The 21,861-nt window shown below is 43.8% G+C and overlaps 2 protein-coding genes across 2 annotated transcripts; one reads left to right on the top strand and one right to left on the bottom strand.

Annotated features, from left to right (window-relative positions):
- Positions 1 to 1,147: 1,147 nt before the first annotated feature.
- On the top strand, positions 1,148 to 10,965 carry LOC101061595 (nucleoside diphosphate kinase 7). Its single transcript, XM_011614489.2, has 12 exons — positions 1,148 to 1,301; positions 2,155 to 2,256; positions 2,605 to 2,771; positions 3,186 to 3,296; positions 4,090 to 4,140; positions 4,300 to 4,507; positions 4,762 to 4,867; positions 7,515 to 7,579; positions 7,731 to 7,799; positions 7,873 to 7,974; positions 10,153 to 10,260; positions 10,677 to 10,965. Exons 1-12 carry the CDS (start codon positions 1,299 to 1,301, stop codon positions 10,707 to 10,709), a joined length of 1,125 nt encoding a protein of 374 aa, XP_011612791.2. The 5' UTR covers positions 1,148 to 1,298; the 3' UTR covers positions 10,710 to 10,965.
- atp1b1a (ATPase Na+/K+ transporting subunit beta 1a) lies at positions 10,753 to 17,916 on the bottom strand. Its single transcript, XM_003973825.3, has 6 exons — positions 17,687 to 17,916; positions 14,868 to 14,996; positions 13,578 to 13,733; positions 13,224 to 13,408; positions 12,174 to 12,254; positions 10,753 to 12,088 (listed from the first exon to the last, which is right to left on the bottom strand). The coding sequence occupies exons 1-6, from the start codon at positions 17,778 to 17,780 to the stop codon at positions 11,831 to 11,833; spliced, it is 903 nt and encodes a 300-aa protein (XP_003973874.1). The 5' UTR covers positions 17,781 to 17,916; the 3' UTR covers positions 10,753 to 11,830.
- Positions 17,917 to 21,861: the final 3,945 nt, after the last annotated feature.

Genomic DNA, 21,861 nt, shown 5'->3' with positions numbered 1-21,861 from the left:
CCGTCTTCTCACCGTATGATCTTCCTCAAGAACTTCACGCAAATAGTCTTCCGTGCATATAATTTTGGAATGCTGCGCATGTCATCAGGTCGACCATAGGGAAGATTTTCCTTTCTTGTTGGACAAATCAGGAGGCTGTTCTGGGATAACTTAGATGAATCTAGTCCATCCTATATAGGTGACAGCAGTAGAAATGTAAAAATCACTTAATTCATAATTTACAATTATGTAATATTTTTCCCATTATATCGAAAAAGGAATATGTATATAATGACAGACAGTGCAGTTTTACTAGGATGAGGTTCAGAGACAAATCTCTTCACTGTTTGGCCAGTTGAACCAACTGGACATGATTATGACCCAGTACAGATGTATCCATAACATCTGGATACATATGCCTGAGGATTCATTTACTATCCAAATAATACCAATTTCGCCAAGATACTGAAACTTCGTAGCGCTCATGAACTGCTGTTGTTGTTCCAGGTTATCAAAGGTGCGTTTAAAAAAATGGGAAACGTAGCTTTTGGCCAATTCAAGACGTCGCGATAATACTATTCAACCGCTAGATGGCAAAGTAATCAATGGTAATGCAGCTAAATAGAAGTAGAGCTGCGCGTTTGTTGCAAGGTCTCGCCAAAAGAAAATACTCCAAAACCACATCTTACCTGTGGATTAAAACATTTGAAGCATTTTACTTCATTTTTTCAATACAAGGCTAAGAAATTGATACTCGGTCAAGCAAGTTTTAACATTATTCCATTTTTGTTATTACACGCAAATGCATCATGGCTTCTGTGGGAAATTCAAGTCGTCCTAACGAGCAGGAAAATTTAGCTCACTTCAACAATTTTGATCCATAACAAATTTAAAATGAGTCTACGTTGTAATTTTACATTAAAACTCGAATTTACAGCACGGGTATAATGCTTGAATCAACAATTTGAAGAAGCGTGGGAATGTCATTGTTTTGTAATATGACTGAGACAAAAACATGCTTTCAGCCGTTCAAGGCGGCACTTGATGTGAATTGTTCAAAGTGACTTAAGATAACTCTGATATTGAAATGCATGTTTCTAATTTTATTGGTGCGAATAAAATGAAATAAACAGTTGGCTCAGTGGTATACTCATAATCACAATTCGCTTCAAAAAGCAGACTCACTATTTTGGGAAATACCGTGAGGTTGGGAGTTACTATAGAAACGAAACATGCAGGATAGTGGCTGATATTTATTTACTGTATTAAAACAGTAAGGCCTACAGATAACTCTTCACATAAGTTGCCATTTATCTAAAATGGTGAGTTGTATTCTTCCAATTTCCCTTAGCTAGTTTTAGAACGTCGCCTTAAGTACAAACAATAATTACGTGTTAGCTAGCTAGCTAGCTAGCATAGCACACGATAACTCCACTCGTCTCCTATTACGTTTAGTCTCTATACATTAACACTGAGGATTTCTATTAACTTCTAGATTTAACAAAGCATCGTTGGTCAGTGCCAGTCTTGTAAAATAGTCTAGCAGGGTTCAGAATCGTAATACATGTCTGATAAATCAAGCTTTCCTTTCTTTTTCAAAGTTTTAAAAATGTTTCTTTCTTAGGAGCTAAACACTGATATGGGTACTTTATGGGTTTCCGTCCAACCCAGAATAAACCTTTTAGCCCAGGATCCAGCCGAAAGAATTGATAGCATTGCTGTATTTGCGTAGTTAGAGTAAAAGAGACAGGTTATATTCTATTTACACTCAACAGTGGGGAGAAAACAAGGTGCCACAGGTCGTCCAGTCACTCGCACCTGAGACCAGCCCAAGTCCCCTGAGTTGACTTTATATTATGGGATGGATTTGCCTTTTAGTGCTACAGAAAAGTTTCCAATTTGAGCCACATGTTGCATTTTTCACTATCTGCATGTGTGAGATGGAATCAGGCCTGGTACAATTAAACTAACACCTTTAACCTTCTGTTAACCAAGACTTACTCAATCAACTAATCTTAAATGAAGTTGCTTCTTAAAAATATAATAGCATCAAAATATGACACAATCATGACATGTGTTTGTTTACACGGTAATAGAGAATTTCACACTCATTCATAATGTGAGATGATTAAAAACCTGCCTGATTTTGCTGATTTTAACCATGTTTCTTGTTAGGAGGAGCGCTATGCTTTCCTGACCGAGTGGTTCGACCCGATCGCAGCTGTTCTACGGTGTTTCCAACTCTTTTACTATCCCAACGATGGCTCGGTGGAAATGGTACACGTTTAATCTGCTGTCAATCATCTGCATGTAGCTCCAGCACTTTATAAAGAGGATCCCAACATAAAATAATATGTCTGTTGGTGTAAGTTCTATGTTACAGAATAAGAATTCATTTTCATGTCATTTAAAATAATTACAGAAAATGTATCTTTATTTTTAATAACTTTTTAAATGTCGAAATAATTTTGTATTTGTTGTTTTTTTTTAAATTGGGAAAAACTAGTTCTAATTATATAGAGATAATTCCCACTGTGTGATTTCTCAGCACAGCTAGCATCAATTACATATGTTGAGAACCACTGCTAATACGTTTTGTTAACTCATCTACACTTGTCTTCACAGTTTGATATGAAAAAGCAGCAAAAGTTCTTGAAAAGGATCAAATACGATGACCTTGATCCTAAGGACCTGTTTATTGGGAATCGAGTGAAAGTGTTCTCGCGACAGCTGAATTTGATGGACTATGGAGACGAATACACAGCAAACAAACTGGGCAGCAAAAAAGAACGGTATGATTGCGTGACACGTGGGGCAGATACGCCTGGTCTTGTCCACCTACATTCTTTGTGTCCCATTGGTTGATAAAGTGATAAATATGTAGTTAAATTAGATTAGCTGATAGCTATTTTGGTAAATTAATAGTAGCGTGTGATGAAATCCATGTCCTATTGCAATGACCTAAAATATTTGGTCAAAAATGGTCCCAAGAAATAACCTACTTACAAAGAAAACAGCCACACACACACACACACACACACACAGTAAATATATCCTGAAAAACACTATTATGAACATAAAAGTGACCTAAATCAAGCTGTTTAAGGATAACCTGAATAGATTTATACCTTATGCATAAAATTATACCTTGAAGTGTTGCTGAGTCTTTCGTTTATAATTGGGTTTACTCTATTCTTCATCCTCAGAACTCTTGCTTTGATAAAACCTGATGCGGTTACCAAGATTGGTGAAGTCCTTGAAAAGATCTACGCCTCCAACCTGATTGTGACCAAAGCTAAAATGACGAAGCTTACATGGTAAGGTCGACGCTTCCCTGCTGGGAGTGTTTCATTAAACTACGACTCTGACTGCAGAGACACAGGCTGTCAGGTGTCCTTACATGAACCCACGTCTGCTCAGGTGCCTCTGTTGTCTCACACACTTTAGGCTGGCAGGTTGTTGGGGGGTTTATGAGGCGCTTCTTCTTGCTAGTTATTAAAATAAAATCTATCCTCGCCTGATAGCAGGCGCATTAAAAAGCAATTTTACATTAAGGTGATGCTGAGGCACACATTTCTAGTTACTGTTCTGACTGTCGGAGCTGTGTTTGGAGCTATTTGGCCAGCGTGACTTTGGACATTTCACTGCATGAAACTGCCTTACTGACAACTCTGCTGCTTCATGTCTCAGGGTGGTTGTGTGGGTGTGCCAGCATAGGTATGTTTGCTCGAAAGTAACTTCGTTCTTTGGTTCTTTGAGAAACACCCTTTCATTTTGTCTGCACTTGCATATACATCTAAATGACAATAAAGCATAATTTAATCCCAGTCATGTGATACCAAAGTATATCTGGCATAAAATCCCAGGCACAAGTCAATGTTCGCTTTAACAGCTAATATTAAAAGTAATAAATAGTGCAAAAATAAAAATCATGCAAAAAAATAGTTCCCCGTCCCGCCTCGTCCCCTCAGAGTTATTGTTTCCTTTGTCTCTCTACTGTTTAGAGAGGAAAAATGGGAATAAAGATTCTGCAAACTTCCTTTTTAACTGTCTTTCTGGTACAAACTGTCCTTCTGGTATGAACTCTGTTATGGTTTTGTTCTGTTCCAGGAGCCAAGCGGCAGACTTTTATGCGGAGCATCAGTCAAAGCCTTTCTTTAAGTGAGTTTCCGTTTGGCTTCATTGCTCACAACGTTTGTGATATCAGCTCCTGTATATTACCAGAACCCATGACAATAATGTAGCGTTATGGTTCATTCAGGCCACCTGCCTGCGTTTCAGTCCTGCGAATGATGATTTGACCGTTGGTTTGCTTTCCAGTAATTCGGTGCACTTTTTGTCCTCGGGCCCTGTGGTTGCCATGGAGCTGATGGGTGATGAGGCTGTATCTGCCTGGAAGAAGTTTCTTGGTCCTGCTGAGTCCTCTGGGGCGCAGAGGGAGGCTCCGCAGAGCGCCCGTGCCCAGTTTGGAACAGATGGCATCAGAAATTTTGGCCACGGCTCCGACTCCCTCGCTGCAGCAGCACGAGTAAGGAAGCGGCTAACCTATATGATGACACGAGTCTCAGACCCTCTGAACGCTCTCAACTCCACCTTTATGTTTGATATTAAGTCCCTAAACCACATCTGGCAAACATCCTGGTGTTGTGATCAGGTGACAGACAGGAAGTGACCTTCCAAACTGATGGTATCACCAGTGTACAATAGTGAAGGAGGTGAAATCTTGTTTTTTTGTTACCACAGGTACTTTTTAAAGTATATTTATTCTGTTTGTCTGATCAGGAGCTTGAGTTCTTCTTTCCATCCACCATTGGCTACGGTCCGCCCAACACAGCCACCTACACAGACAGCACGTGCTGCATCATCAAGCCTCACGCCATTGCTGAAGGTAAGGAAACCAACCCCAACTCATCAGTTGCATTTGTAACAGAACAATCAAGCAGCATCTGTAGATACGAATGAGATTCCAGCAACACAGGAGGGCAATTAGGGTAAAGAATGAATAAAACATTGTCGAAAATCATACTAAAAATTGTGTTTTTGCAACTAGGTGGAGTTTAGACAAGGGTGTGTGTAGTACTGTGTGTCTCACACACTCTTACGTAAGAGGTGTAACTGCATGGACTCTTGGCTCACAAAGCTTGACGGTGTAAATATTAATTGTAATGAATTACATACATTCTGGTAGTATTCATGCTTTACACAGACCCCTCGGAATCAGGATCATACTCCCATAAAGTGATTTAACTACATGTCCCTTTGCTGGTTCTCTCCCTACTTTCTATGGCTGTTAATCAAGCACGTAGTTACCAACTTTGGCTTTGGATTAATTCAAATCCCAGCCTTGATCCCTGTCGAAGGAACATGCCACTGAAGCTGTGACCTGTGAAATGGGAATTCACCAGACTTAGCTGAAGTATGCGCACAGAAACTTGTTGACCAGCCAGAACTGTGCAGCTAGTTCTGGACATCTAAGCCTTAATAAAATCATTCACGTGAGCTGATATCAGATTTATCTGGAAGATACGTGGTCAGTGTCGGAATTAGACCAGGCTTGGTTTCAGTTTCTATAAATTAGCCCTGTTGTTTATGCATGTGAAGGTCGTGATCTGTTTGTCCTAAAAGACGACAAGGAGAAAAATTGCCGAAGCTCCATTATTTGGGAGATGCGTGTCCCTGCTTGCAATGTTTATCCAAGTGGCATTATAAATAAAGGTGAGCAAAAGAAGCAAATATCTATGTGCTGAAGGTTGTTCCAAGTATGTAGACATTCTAAACCTCAGACATTTTGACTGTTGCGACACATAGAAAGGTTTTTATATGACAACCCGTAGTTTCTGGAAGTATAGTGTGTGTATAGTGCACGTTGTTGGCCACACCTTGCTGATTTGCTGCCATCCTCTTACGCGCTTGCATTGTGTGTGTTTCCTGCCATGACATGTTGAAAATAGTTGCCCTGAGAAAAGTGTGTGAGAGAAAAGCCATCAAAACACGTTTGACCTCAGGGCAAAAATTGAGCAGCACACAATCGAGGTTAACATGTAACTATTCAACGTTCTCTGGAGTAAAGCTGCATTACACCTTAGCAAACAGTCGGGTTAATCATTTAGAATTGCATTTCCTCCATTTCCATATTCAAACGGGTCCCTGAAGGTCATAAGTCATCGGTCTGAGGAGCAGTAGATGAGACTCTATATAAAGGTTGTAGTCTGCTATTTGAAACAGGATGTGTGGTTCCTTCTAGAGAAGTGGGTAGAACAATATGTGGTATTGTGAAGAAAGCTTAAAGGGTTTTCTGAGATTTCTGCCCAAATGGACTGATTCCATTTTGGAGGTCAAAGGAGACTTCCACCTCGTGACTGAGGGACATCGTTAACGATAACATCGTCTATGACACACTGATTTAAATGCTTGAATGAGGCCTCTGAAACGTGACCGTCACCTGACTAAAGCTGAGGGTTCCCAGGTGGCAGTGCCGGGTTGCAGGTTTGACCGCCAGTGAGTGCTCCCACCACTCTGAATGCACCAGGTCCATCTAATGTTTCTGTCTCCCAGAATCAAGCCGAGCCGCCCTATTTTATTTGGATAGCTGTCAGCAATTGTGTGCGACGTTTCCCTTCAGAGGTCTGGTGACACTGTCGGAGGCTGAGATAGTGAGCCCGATCAAAGAAAGGACGGGCCAGCGGAGCTCAAACTGGGACCGTTTGCCTGTCCAGCGACAAACTGGTGCCACAAAACTCACTTGGTTTCAGGATGTCACTCGCTGAGGATGAAATGGAGCTGTGGCCATTTGTGCAGGGAGCAGGGACGTTACCACGCTGACAGAGGACAGGATGACTGAGAATCTTATCAGACATGACCAGAATAGAGAGGCTTCTGTTGCCAGGCACCCAGAATAAGATCTCCTAGCAACAGCACCAGCTGTTTTGGGAGCTGAGATGCGTGACGTTGTTCAGCCACAGGCGGCTCGGAAAGGTAGTTGCTTACCTGCTGCAGTCCCCCCGTTCTGGATCCAGGCAGTCTGCAGCACCTGGTCTAGACCAAACACCTCCGCATGAACGCACACACACACACACACACACACACACACACGGAGCCGCATTTAGAAAGAACCTGCTGTCTATTAGCTAAACGAGCTCGTTTTTATCAGGATGTCGGGATGACATCATCAGACCGGAGCTCCTTCGGTGATGTGTCCGTCTCACTTTGACCTTAACTGTCCTTGTCACACATTCATCATCCTGCCTTCGCCGTTGCCGTGGTAACGCGTGTCACACTGATTAACAGCACAGCTCCTCTCTGCTTTAAAACAATCATCTCTTCACATTACACTTCCTTAGGCCAAAGAAATGACACTGATAATGCAGTTAAGAGGAGATTTATGTCTCCGTGGGCGTCGGACCAGGTTAAATAAGTCATCATTTGATGTAAATTACAGGATATAAATTTGGGACAGTTGCTGGCCTTTTCTATGAATAAGGTTTGATGTGGCACTAAACATCTTCCTACAAACGATAAATTGCTTTTATTTGCAGGTCTGACTGGGAAGATCCTAAACACCATCTCTGAGGCTGGATTTGAAATGTTGGCGCTACAGATGGTAAATATTAAACCAGTAATATTCCTTTCTGGGTGGAACTATATGGCCACTATCCTTCACCATGTCAGCTGAGTTCTGCGCTCACATTTAGTCCACACGTGCACACATTAATGAATGAATGAATGTTTTAAGGCTTTTTCTCTTTTTTCAGTTCAACGTGGATCGAGCTAATGCTGAGGAGTTCTTTGAGGTTTACAAAGGTGTCGTCCCAGAATACAATGTGAGTAGACGGCGGTGGGCATTTTAATAGCCTACATATTCCGTGCTCTACTAAATCTCCAGTCTCCCTGCAGGGGATGGTGAACGAACTGTGTTCTGGAGCCTGCATGGCCCTCGAGATCCTTGACACGGACCAACAACAGTCCTTCAGAGACCTCTGTGGGCCGGCCGATCCCGTGAGTCCACTTGACTAAAGAGTTCAGTCTCAGACATAACTTGGCAGCTGAAAAATTGGTTGTAATCTACGGTTTGTACTGTTAACGATCAACCTCCGAAAGCTGGAATCCTCATTCCTGAGGAGAAACTGACTGAGGATCTGTACCAGAGAGGCACAAAGGCCCTCTCTTGATGTGGCTCTGGGCCCTTTCCCCTCCCAAAAAACACATTCGTGTTCATTTGTAAATGTTCTAGAAAACCTTTTCAGCGAACCCGTCGACATATGAAGAAAAGATATTTGCGGTTTTGTTTCTAAGTCATTTTACACTTTACTAAACAGAAAATTGGCCATTATGATAAGTTGTTTGTCCCCCCACTAACCCCCTTTAATCCTTTTTAGAAAATGTTGTAGTGAAAGTTAAGCTCTTAATCCCAGCGCGTCGTGTACCCAGCAGAGAGCTTGTGCTGATCATTTCCGCTTTTCTTTGAAAAGCTCAGACACACATGAATGATGCTGACAATCCTAGAAGGCATATATCTGTCCCATCCTCGTATCAATTGTGCAAAATAACGGCGCTGTTCATGTCCTTAGCGCTGAGCCGTTGAATTAGGCGCAGGATATTTTCATTGAAACGTTCCGATGTGTTTAAATCCAAAATTCACGTCACATTTCCAGCGTCTGTGATCAGCCAGTTCACAAATACTCGGACTGTTGTGCACGTCCCTGTACTGTAGCTCTGTCATTTAATACACAAGACTAATGGAAAATCCCAGCGGAGAACTGCTGAGACCAGGTCACTGAGTGTGACAGTAGCAGATCACCACCAGCAGCTGGGGCCACCAGCAGTCCGAGGGGGAGAGAGAGCGCCTGTGTGTGTGTGCGTGGTGGTTTGTGCTGCTACCAAAGAGTGTTTGATTTTTATATTGCATCAGTGTGCTACATTTTAGCGGTATCTTTAGTGCTGCGCAGTCGGATTGTCCCGGTTGGGCTGTTGTGGCGCTGTAACGCAGGTGTTGGCTGAAGCCAGGACTTCCTCTTTCATGAAGATTCAAACCTGCCATTGCAGGCTGGTGTTCCACTATCAGGATCCCCTCATTGATTTCTGAAGCAGCTCCGTCCCGTCCTCCGCAGCCTAACTATCAGCTGTCCCTGCTGGCCTCCATGCTAAATTTAGCGTAGCGTCGTATGTTTGACGTGTGAGTAGTGCACTGGATACAGCCCGACTCCAGATTAAAGAAAAGTTAAACAAGTTCTGACTGCTTAAAACCAGTTTCTGTATGTAGTTGGGGAAATATGAATCAAAAATTGCATCTCCTTATTGTGGAATTGGGGTTTAGGACATTTGCATGCTAATGTCATGAGAAAATGCTTTACTATTATTTTTTATATCGGGTTTCAGTACATTGGATACAACGCTACGATCTCTTTATGGAAAATACTTGTTAACCTTCAGCATAATAAGAACAGGAAACATTCTGACATCAGGACCGTGTAGCATATGAAATCACCGCCGACCACAAGGAAGCTGATCACGTCCATATTTCTCCATTTTTGTAACTATATTTAGTGCTGTGTATAACCTAATAAGGTGAGCATGGCTTCATGAGCTGCACATTAAAAGATCATGAAATCCAGCCACTCTAGCCTTTAAGTCTTGCACACAGGCGCACGTAATAGTCAACTATTTTGTAATATTCTATTAAAAACAGCTGTGAGCTGTTCATGTTTTTGAATCCTATATAAAATCTGTGTTGGGTGCATCCCTCCACTTGATATCGGTCGCGTGTTATTTCTTGGTAGGATGGTCGGAGGAGGGTTATGTTTCATGCTGGGACGCAGCAGCAGAGGTGAAAGAAAGGAAACAGACACTTGGGATAAAAGTATCCCTGAGAAACGAGAGCCTCCGTAGTGCTGAGAAAATATCCTCGAGCATGGGAACTCCACAGCTCTCAGTCGTGGTTTAGGCTGATTTCACGTTCAAATGTATACGGATGTGTTTAAGGCTGCTGAGGGCGCTGTCACTTCCTCTGCTGGATCACATGTCTGGCTAACTGCTTAGCGACATATAGCAGAACAGGATGTTGTGTTTGAGTCTGTTCACACGACTCTGGGACAGTCTTGTGTAACCCTGCGTGACACTGGGCTGTGCACGTTTCACCAGCGGGAGATTCACACCTTCGCTGTTTTTACTCAACAGGAAGTCTCCCGTCTCCTCCGTCCAAACACGCTGCGCGCTCTCTTCGGCAAAGACAAAGTGAAGAACGCCGTGCACTGCACAGACCTTCCTGAAGATCGCGTCTTAGAGGTGGGCGCCGTCCCTCACACACCGGGTCATGTGATGCCCCCGCAGGAGCGCACGTACGCAGCTCCTCTCATCCCACACCTGTATAACCGCCTTGAACAAAACCTGGTCTGTGAAGCTGCCCTCAGACGGGTCTCATGACTCTGCTCTGTGGGCATGCTGCTTTGGAGCAAAAGAATGGCAGAATTTGAAACAGAACCATTGTTTCGCAGGGAGTGGGTCTGACCCGTCCAACGTCATTGTTCAGGAAAACTCCTGATCTGCGGCTCGGACAAACAGCTCCTTGTTAACCATTAGCCTGTGAATGACTGAGCTGCCATTTTCCCAAGACTGGGCCAGAGCGGCTTGTGCCAAACGGGAACTTTCCCAACGTTGCTTTGATTTGAAGGGCTGATACATTTCCTCTTTCCCCTTGACAGGTGGAGTATTTCTTTAAGATTCTGGACGGGTAGATGAAAGCAGGCGGCTTATTGGAATCAAACAATCAACACTTGTGGCATTTTCCTGTTTATTGTTTCAGCCTTATGCAGATTAAATAAAGTGACAGAAAACAGTCTCCTGAAAAGTGTTTGATCTTCAACATTGAATTATTTTCACACCAACTAAACATCTTCTTACGACGGGGTACTGCATTGCCTCTGATATTCTCTGACAATTTGACCAGCGACTTTAGCATTGGATTTACACATTAAACTTTGAAAAAAAAAAATGTACAACTGCATAAATATAAAATTCCACCATGAAATGGCTAAAACATTCAATAGTAAGTAGCGTGACGCCGTGTGACGTCTCCAGCAAAACAGATTTCAAAGCGCTGAGTTGCCACTGTTTCCTCAGAGGTGAGAGTCTTCTAGGCTGGACCCACCAAGCTCTACACTATCAATTAATAATGAACGGATGTCAGAATATCAAACAGAAATGTCATCATTTATTATCCTACAGCTAAAGGTGAACAACAAAGAAAAGGCGGACAAGCATCCTTCCACAGACAATTCAAACAACTTGGATAAAGAATCACAAAAAAAAAAAAAATTAAAATCCATGGAGTGCAGTTATTTACTCAGACATGGGCCTTTACTGTTCAGAGTACCACACTATTATTTCAGTAAGTCAGAGCACACTGACACGCTCTCACACTCACAGTAACTACACACCTGCACACAGATACAAGTGCACACACACACACCTTGGACCATTAAAGCAGACAGAAGAGATTACAACAGGACTGCGGCACCGGACAAATCTATACTGTAGAAACTACATTAGCATGAAGTACTTGGGGACAGGAACACAGCTCATGACGCATCAGTAGTGGAACTGCAGTTTTACAGTAATAGATGAACACATCCCATGGCTCAAGGAATATTTTATTGTACAGTAGAATAAATATTTGCTATTGCTATTTTACATTCTAACCCTGGACAGACACACAGAAAAGCGAGTGTAAAGCACACAGATTAAGTGTAGGTCCTGTATATTATGAATGTTCAAAGACTAGTGGTGTTTATCTGAACTCTTATATTCTCTCTACATTTTATTTGTCTCGATTTGAGAGTGCTCATCGTGGCTGAGGTCACGAGCTGATTGTCAACTTGATGTCAAAGCGTCCTTGGTAGCGGTCTTTGTCGCTGTAGTCGATGTTTTTTCCGTAAGCCTTGCACTCGATGCGCACCTCCTGATTCAAAGTGACGTTAGTGAACTGGACGGCCACCAGGGGCTGCAGGTACATGGGGTGCAACAGTTTGCCGTAGTACGGGTAGTACTGAAGAGGGAAACCGTTGCCTATGCCGAAATAATTGATCTCTCCGATCCTGTCTTCATCCTCCGCTCGCTATAAACAATAGATGGAATTAAAATTGGTTCAACAACGAGAATCCTAAAGACAGTCGGTCTAGAGAGAGTGGACTTGGTCATACCTTGGGTTTGCAGTGAATGGGAATCACGTTGGGGCTCACTTTGCCCTGCAGGGCCTCTGGAAGGGACTCGTTAGAAGGAGGCTACAAAGAAAAGGATTTTTGGGATGAACATCTGCTGCAGAATGGTGCCACTGAGGTTCAGGTTTTAGGCAGAAAGCGTCTGCTGAGCACCGCAGCACGACTAATTCAATTACGATTGGAAGGAATCAAATTATATTTCTGTGTTGTTTGTGACAGGATCTTAGCGTAGTTGTGTTATTTTGCCAAGGGTTAGCCAACGCAACCCTAACCCATATTGCGCAATACTTCTTTCAATCCAGCTTAAATAAAAAGACACATATAAAAATGATCCTCCAATGTTTAAGGGAAAAGAAACATCAGCAAGTCTCTTTCGAACTATAAAAGACATCATCCAGCTTTCCTGAAGGATCCCCGTCTTTTTCTGTTAGCCGTGCACCAACTGTGGTTCGTTAAAAATAGATCTATAGTGTCTTTATCGTGCATTATATCGACTGGGCGCTGTGCATATAGCACACCTGTGCTTCAGCCTGTTCAGGCAAACGCAACATTTGTTTCACAGCCCTCAGGGTCTCGTTCACGGCTCGCCCAGACCCGGTCCTCCAGGGCCTCCATCCAGCCGGGATTTCCACCCTACCAGGCAGAAAATCCTTTGATGACATTATACCTGGGATCACTTTCTTTGATAAAAGCATTTTTTGCCTAGAAGGAGATAAATCCCAGCTGGATTGCAGCCCCCAGGGAGTCGGTCTGGACACCCGTGTCGTTAATCTATAGACACAGCAAAACCTCTTATTTACATAGTTGTTGTGATAAAAACAAGGAATAATCTCAAACAAGCTCAAACATGGAAAGAACCTGCTCCTCTAATATGTTAAAGCTCTCGCTTAGCATTGATGTTTTGTAACCACAGATTATTCTTCCCTCAAGTGACATCAAATCTAAACATATACACAAGCCAAACAGTCTGTAGGACACCTGTCCCGTAAGGACACTTGTCCCGTAAGGACAGCAAACCCAGCTCAAACCCACCTTTGGCCTGTAGTTGACTATCCTGTTGAGCTTGACAATGATGCAGGGCTTCCCTTGACTGAAGCCAAACGTCGGGTCCCCGTCCCCGGAGCAGCTACCAAGCAGAGATTTGCTAAAGCGGCACGCTTTCCTCTGGCCCTCCGTACTCTCCAAACTTCCCCGCTCCGTGTACGTCCCGGGAGCAGCTGCGCATGACACGGAAACCCCGAGTAAATAAACAACAAAGCGCCTTGTTTTTGGCAGCACGCACTTGCTAGCGTGCGCGCGATGAAAAGAAACACACGACACCAAAGGGACCGATCTGAATTAGGGCGCCTCAGAACGGTTCTCGGTCGCCTTGCAACTCATACTTGCCTCCGCAGTCGTCATAGTTCAGCTGATCGAGCTGCTTATCGTCCTGGTACACGTCCAGGAATTTTTCAATGCTTTGGGTGTAGGTTTGGTATGAGCCGGCGTCTGACAGGCTGAAGTAAATCTCGGCTTTTTCAGAGCGGGGGAAATGCGACAGACCTGTTAAGAATAAAAGACACTGTAACGATCACAACAAGAAAGAACGCACGTTGGCAAAAGAGCTCTGAGGATGTGGAGAGAGATTCTTGATTGAGACCCGTTCTATTATCTCAGGAGGACACACGCTGTAGCGGTCTTGAGGATTTCCTCACATGGTGTCAGCTCTTTATATCAGTAATTTTCCACAGGCCTTGAGCACCCGGCCTCTGCGAGGCGTGGCGTGAAGAGAGCGCGACCGGCATCGAGGAGTGAAAGGAGAGATCCCTTGTCTGCTTTATTTACTGCAGCAGCGGGCGTCTGCGCGACAGAGAACCAACTTTCTGTCATTTGAATTTCAGTAGTGGCTTGTGAAACTCCACCAATCCCCTGCCCCCACCCGTTCTCACGTGGGTCTGGCTCACAATGGAAACTTTTAGCCCCAAGAGCGAGAGGCAGGCTTTAACACCAGAAAAAAAAAAAAAAAAATCTAACTACTGCCTGCTTCCTTTATCTCGCCACTACTGGAAACTTGCTTGAGCTCAAAGTGGTGCCGGGCCACGCTGATTCCTGACAGACTCCACGGGAGGCAAGCGAACCCCCGTGTATGAAGCCAGCCATTTACAATGACTTCTAAAAATACAGCTAAGGCTCAAGCATGTGCTGTGCAAACAAGTGCTGGCACAAGACTGAGCTCTTAAAATGCACCCAGTCTCCGAGCAGTCCAGAGCTTTTCATAGGCTCCATTTGTTTTCATTACGTGCTCCAGATAAACTGTATTATTATGTCTTTTCCTACGCGCCGGGCGTCGCGCGGTACATTTGACCATGTCACTGTGACAAAACGACACACATGAGTCGTTTAGGTCCGATTGTAAACCGCCACAGCCTGAGGGGGGAAACATTGGCTGGCTGAAAGGAGTGAAGGACAAAATGGCCGAACCTTTTTAAGGTCAGAAGCACCCGTGAAAGCATAGCTGCCTAAAGACACGCCCAAACCGTCACTCTTAACGGCACGAGCTGCATACAGCTGTTGACAGCTGAGAGCTTTTCTACCTCGCCCGTGTGACCCGGCCCAAACAAGTTGCTCTTTCTACTCCAGCTTCAACCACAGCCGAGGAACCAGGTAGTACTGCTAAAAAGTGAGGCTATTTTTTACCTGGAGGGGCGACTCTGTCCTGGTAGGTCGGTTTGTAGTTGCTCAGGGTAAGCAGCAGGACCTGGATGGTCCCGGCAAAGATTCCAGCCAAGCACAGGTAGAATATCACATAGAACATCAAGATCTTGACTGTGGGTGAAAAGGTTGGATGGTTAGGACAAACGGGCCAGCAAGTTTTAATTCAATACAGGTTTAAAGTGTTTTTTTTATCCAGGGCGTTTGCTCAGGAAATGTTCCTGTTGCATTAAGTTCTGGAAAAAACCTCAAATAAATGAGCACTAATGTTGGGAACATTATGAAAGAGAACTTCCTGTCATGGACCAAGCAACCTTTTTCCCCCCACCCGATTTAAAATGTACATCAATTACACAACAGCAGGAGTTTCCAGTTGAACAGGATGAGTCACTCGGCAGCATCAGCCTCACGCGGACCCTTCCCCCACACCGACCCCCCACCCCCCCCCCACACACACACACACACACACACAACAGGTTTCACCTAAACTCAACACTCGTCACAATACTTCGCTCCCGCCGTCCGTGTTTATCCGCATAGCTGCTGTGACAGACGTTGGCTGACGTTAGCGTCCCCAGACCCGGGGGCCGGCCCCCGGTCCGTCGCCATAGCGAACCTACCTGCGCCTTCCAGGTGTCCGTCGTCAGCAAACTCTGACATTTTTTCATCGCGGCACATTAACAAAAGAGGAAAAAAAGGGCTCATCACAATCAGTTTTCTGTTCAAATTAGGCAACAGGGTGAAACCGGTTTGGTGGGTTGAAAGGTTCTAGTTCAAGTCCACAGCCTCGGGCGCGTTAGACTAATAATGTCGAGCAACCTTTCGGCCCGTTTCTCTATCGTATCCACAGGAGGTGAGAGCTGTGCTTTGGAAACTGTCACAACGATGTACGGACATAAAAACTTAGACACGAGGATAAAATATGCTTTTGGTCCAGACCATTTGAGACTCTGCAGAGCTCCTCAGCAGTGTCTCAAGGTCTGGACAATATACAGACCTTTTGAGACGCTCGAGGAGCTCTGCAGACGTTTAATCAAGTCGATTGTGTGGCCCTTGAAGAAATATAGCAATCAGCGCCCTGAAGGGTGGTTTGTGTCTGCAAAATTGCCTTTTCCCCCCCCAGTGACACCATGTTCACCGATGTGCACTTTTAATAGCACGATTCTAAAGTCTTTCAGAGCGGCCAGAGACATCAGGTTGCAGAGAGACATGCAAATAGCCCAGAAAATCGTCCCTTCTGAATGGAGAGAGCACCTCCCCCACCAGCAGACTACCTCTGCACCATGTCGGAAGGGGGCCATCGCCACATTCGCACTTCGCCCAAGTCTCTGCTCTTTTACGGACATTTTCTCCCGTCAGCACTTCGAGGTTACCAGCAGTTTCCGACCGAAACCGTCGACGTGAAAAGTCGGAAGAGCGCAGCCACGTGCCGCGGACTGGCGCGCTTCGCGTGCCACGTTAGCTCACCCCGATCATTCACACCCAAATAGTTGGAACAGCGACATTAAAGTCCGCGGCTTGTTGTACTGGGGGACTGTTGCAGTCAGTCAGACCTGACGGGGGGGGGGGGGGGGGGGGGGGGGGGGGGGGGACCTGTTGCTGTGATTACGGCTCCGTTACTTGGTGCGACATCGCCGCCTCGTCAACAGCGGGTCGTGATAGATGCGTAATAACTGTGTAACTACATGTGATAAGCCCACATCCACCACAGGCTGGTTTAGAACACTCGGTTCCGACGTGGGTCTGAAAGTAAGTTGGCTCCAGCCTCGCCGCGATGGCGACGCTCCTCCGACAGCGACCCAAACGAGACTTTCCTTTATTAAAGACGTCGAACCCACTCGGTTTCGTACGCGCACGACCTTTAGTTGCCTCATCTGGGGCAGAAAAACCCAAGTTTAAGATGGAGATGGGCGGCTCGTCACACATGTGAGTCGTGATCGGTTCCACCAGCACGACTCACGGGGGGAAAAACACAATTTACACGCTGTTAAATGGTTTATTCAGCCCAAATGCTGCCATAGAAAATAACATGGAGCCATTTTATCAACCGGAGCGGCCGTAAAGCGAGGATCCCTCCGCACTTTAGGCGACCAAACGGGTCGAATTGGGAATGGATCCATTAATGTTGCTTAAGGGAGAAAGTAGAACCAGGCCTAAATTCATCAGCTGTCCAGTCTTAGTGAAGATCATCAAATAATTAGATTCTCTTGCAGCCCTCCTTAGTATTCCAGTGTTCCCAGAGGGATTTTAGCGACCAAACGCAACTTTCACCCCTGATTTCGATGGGCAAAAGTGTCCTTCAGGGTGACCTTTTCATAAAGGACGATTGTTAATGAACGTTCCCATCTCGACTGGGCCCATTGCAGCGGTCCAGGAGAAAACCCAGCCGTCTGATAGAATCAGAACCCACACAACATTCGAAAATGGCGAAAACGAGAAAGAATTCACACAATGGGCGTTTGGGATTTTTTTTTTTTTATTCCGACGAATGAATCTTTCACTGAATTTAAAAAAAGAACCAAAGGTCCACTTTGACTTCCAGAACCAAGTGTGTGACACGGGCCTCTTCCATGCCTCCCCCCCCTCGATTAAACCGAACTTCTAATGCAACAGCCTCCATTGAGAAGCGAAGTCACGACATCACGGAGAAGGCTCTAACAGGTGCTGTCTGAGCCGGCACCCACCCAAGAAAAGCCCCCCAACACTGGGCTGTCCGCCCCCCAAAGCACCGAGACGAGGGTCCCCCAGCAGCCGCGGACGGATAACTCAGGAACCGGCTGATTTTAAGCAGAAACAATACTCACACCAACTGCATCCTGTTCGTCCGAGAAACTCTCCCTTCTCCGAATTCCACACAAATGTCCTCCATCCTCCGTCGTTGTCTTTATTCCTGGACATTTTAAACTCCCGGTGATATTTCCCCGCTTCTCGGCTTATCTGGCTAATCGGTGCGGACTGTTGACGGAGCCTGGCCGGAAAACGAGAAAGGACAGTTTTGAAGCCGACTCCTCCAATTGTACCGCACTCAATTTACCTCTCGCAGAAACTCGGCTCCGCCTGCGGCCCCGCGGCGTCGCCGACTCCTCAATAAGCGAAGTCGCCATTGGTGGAAAAAAAGTCGCTCCAACTCGGCGGGTGACGTCACCGCCTCATTTGCATACTTCCCCCTTTTTCGTTTGCGCGTTATTGACATGGCGAGAGGAGTAATGTCGCTACTTTTATCCGTTGATGCCAGCCTAGAGTGTCTGGTTTCTATGGCGCACCTTGTTAGTTGTGTTTCTTTCTAGACTGGCTCGAAGTTAATCGATAGCGCTGATTTAACGCAATGTAACCGCTGTAAACAGTCTGTTGCGTCGGACCCAAAACGCCTTCGATTATTGAAAGATCAAAGTTCAGTTGACCTTTTTGTGTGCTCTTATTATCGTGGATACGATTCTTACCGTAATTCTCATTACAGTGTGACAGTGACGAAACTTTTTAAGTACTTTTACGTTCGATTCCGCTCTGAACGCCAGGGATCAGCGGTGGTGTTGCGCATGCGCGGTGTGCCACTGCCCTGACTACATCTGGGGTTGCTGCGGGAGGTCCTGGCCGCCTGTGAGCGCTTCATGCCGGGGATGAGCTCAGAGCAGCGCCCGCTGCTCGTTGGCGACCGGCACGGCCGAACAATACGTGCTTTCACGTCAGTCCCCAAAACAGCTAAAAAAAGGTCTCCAACCACCCCAGAAATAGTCAATAAATCGGTCGTTAGTTGCTGTTGACAATATAACTCGCCAGATTTAGCGAGAAAGTTAGCAACACTGCCTGCAAACTCCCAAAAAGTTAGCCATGCCTCCATGCCGGGGGTGCTGCTAACATGCTAATCCACCCACACAACTTAGTTTAGTCACATTATCCTCTATTTTACCACCATTGTAAGTACTGTAAGAACAAGTAACTATCCATTAATCTTTGCTGTAAAATAAACTACAATGCCCTTAAAGGAACTACAAATAACATGAATCCCATTCAAGGATCAAGAAAGAACTATATATTTAATACAGTATTAGTCATTCACATAACTGCGACTGTGTTCTAAGCCACCAAACAACATCCATTCTTTCAGTGATAGCAGTCCTATTACATCCTTCCAAATAACTGAAACAAGTATTGGAACTTAAGTGACTGTTTACCACTGCCAATGTAATAGTGGTGCTTTTGCCATTCATTTGTGCACATTCAATATATGAATCAACCATTTAATTTCCCAAAAAGTAGTCTAGTTACACAAGGTTGCTAAAAAAAACAAAAAAAGGTTGTAGCATGTAGTGTGCATGTGAGCACCTGTTTCACTGTTTAAGACTGGAAGAACAAGTATGGCCATAATTTACACGAGCAGCCAGTGGGGGATGAAAAACGTTACCCCAGACAGTGATCGATCCTTTTCATCACAGATATGTAGTACTTGCTGTTGTTCTACACACAGAATTCACACAAGACACCTAAACCTTTTAACCCTAAATTACACACCACAAAAGATTGACCTGTCTCTAAATATTTGGGGGATTTAAACAACTAGGAATATTTGACTTGTAAAGAGGTGACCGTTAATGATTACACATCAGTTAGTAGTCAAGCTTGTTGATTGCAAAATGACCTTCTAAGAAGTCAGAGGGTCATAATAACGTTGCTATATCGTAAGATTTTTGCTGCATCCAGTCTAACACAAAAATGTATCAAAACGCACACGAGTAGCATCAATTATTTTGGTACTCAACAATATGATAAAATCGACCAAAAACTGTAGATGGGCTGTCACAGATATCCAGCAGCTCTGATAGCTGTGAATTTATATGGCCTCATAAACACGCTTATCTAAATGACTCCTAATCTGAAACACTCTTCGTGTGTATCTTTTGTTCCTTATCGCAGCAATCAGAACATTCAGACAGGAGAAAACCAGCTAATGGCTGCTTAAAGTAAACATTGCAGTGCACGGCTTTGTGAGATTATTGATCCTAAAGTGACAACAGACCTAGCCGGGATTTGCACATATGAGGTTAACCTGGAGGTGCAGCATTCTGGGACAGGTTGTGGATGGATTCTGGCATGTGTGAGCTCTTTTTATGTGGCGTGCTGCTCTAAGGATAGCCCCTACCAAGACATGTTAGAATACCCCCACTCTAAAAAAACAAAAAAAAAAAACTGTTTCATTTCAATAATTGGGGGTATTTAAATTTCTTAATTAAGACAGTTGGATAAAATTCATTTTAAATCTAAAGCATGTCAGTTGACTTTTCACGTCTGTTAGAGAAATGAATGCAAAGTTTAAGAATTACCCAAAAAGGGGCCAGAACATCCTTTCTCCTTGACTTCTTGAACATGTGGGCCCGCTGAGGTCATAACGTTTGACCTTGCTATTTGTCAAGCAGCCCTGTCCCAGTGTTCTTGCTGTGCCAGGTGAATAAGCACAACTCATCACACGATCACATAAACATACACACTAACATATACACACAATAAGAATCCTACAAAAAACATTGGAATAACATCTTAAAAGTCTCATCGCAGTTCAGCACTTGTTAAATTAAATGTTTCTGATGTTCAGGGTGATCATTAAATGAAGCCCGTGAAGAATCCAACAAGGATTAAACGTAAACTAAAATCCATAAAACACACAGCGCTCATTTATTTACTGGGGAAAAAACACTTACAAACTTCATCAGTAATGTATTGAATAAAAGCAACTTGTAGAAATGCATTAAGTCTATACCAAAAACGTTATACTCTTTATAAATCACTGTCCAACAAGCTTAAATTGACTGTTAAATGCTTGCAAATGCAGCATGACAGCATCATTCCTCACCTAACTATATGCAAATACCCAGCTTTCAAAAAGCTACAACAAATAAATCAGAGAACATTAGATGTGCCTGTACAAATATTCTATTGCTATACATATTATAGATGTTGCCTCAGCCATTTTCTGCTCTGGACTTATCAAAGTGAAAAACTTGTTACACAAGTAGATTTCCTGTACCAAAACTGGTGAACGTTGTAATCGTCATGCAGACCCATCTAGCTTTAACAAACAGTGGCCACAGTGGTATGTATTTCCTTTTATAGTATATGGAAAATTTGAAAAGGTTTTAATTTCTATAAACTAGATTGCAGGACAAACATTTAAATTACTATTTGATCTGCACAGTGTAGTGGTTTTTGCATGTTGCAGCTTCACTTTTAGATGTGGAGCATGTCGATGGTGAATACAGCCTGCAGGGTGAAATGGGGGAGTTACAGTCTGAGTTACATGGTAAAATCAATAAGCTGCACGTCACGTTATTTTCCATACAGTGACCACAGCAAAAGTTCAGCCGCTCAATGGATTGAAAAAAACTAAGAATGAGGTCTTTGCACTCACTACTATCTGCTAATGGAAAAGTTAAATATTCTCGGAACACATCCACAAAATTAGGTTTATAGTTTTGTTAAATAGAGAACCTTTAATCATGATGGTGTAAAACCCTTATAACTGATGGGACGTTTGGATTTTGCCATTTTGTTTCCTCATTGTATATAGTGTGTAATCAAACAATTCAAGCATTACTTTAAGGTTTTTAGATTATAAACATCTTAATACATATTATAAAGACCATTCTTTCTGTCTCTGACCAGCAAGCAGGAAACCATAAACGTTTCTAGCTAATCACATCATCTTCGCTGTCATCATTCACCCCAAAAAAGGCCTAAAACTACTGATACTTTAATTCTAAAGCAGAAATGAATCATGGGGGATCGTGCCAATATGTAAAGTCATGTGAAACATTACACAGCATAAGAAAAGATGCCTTGATGTCATTAGTTAAAGCTGAACCGATTACAAATATTCTCACGCCAAATTATTTCTCTCATTTTCTGGTAGGAAACTTGTTTAATTGTAAATTATGAGCAGGCTACTTCTCTTTGATCTGTGTCAGATTACATTTGTAATCTTTTCCTT

The sequence above is a fragment of the Takifugu rubripes genome, chromosome 20 (assembly GCF_901000725.2).
Source record: "Takifugu rubripes chromosome 20, fTakRub1.2, whole genome shotgun sequence".
NCBI classification, from domain to species: Eukaryota; Metazoa; Chordata; class Actinopteri; order Tetraodontiformes; family Tetraodontidae; genus Takifugu; species Takifugu rubripes.
This window is presented reverse-complemented; position numbering and strand designations above follow the sequence as displayed.

Bases quoted from the DNA above. Each gene is read 5' to 3' on its own strand.
- LOC101061595 (XM_011614489.2), top strand. The intron at 2,772-3,185 runs GTATGATTGCGT...CTTCATCCTCAG, and splicing joins CTGGGCAGCAAAAAAGAACG to AACTCTTGCTTTGATAAAAC. The intron at 4,868-7,514 runs GTAAGGAAACCA...TTTTATTTGCAG, and splicing joins GCCTCACGCCATTGCTGAAG to GTCTGACTGGGAAGATCCTA.
- atp1b1a (XM_003973825.3), bottom strand. From the start codon at position 17,780: ATGTCCAGGAATAAAGACAACGACGGAGGATGGAGGACATTTGTGTGG. The intron at 13,409-13,577 runs GCAAGTATGAGT...TGTCATGCGCAG, and splicing joins GAACTATGACGACTGCGGAG to CTGCTCCCGGGACGTACACG. The intron at 12,255-13,223 runs GTGGGTTTGAGC...TTTTCTTTGTAG, and splicing joins TAGTCAACTACAGGCCAAAG to CCTCCTTCTAACGAGTCCCT.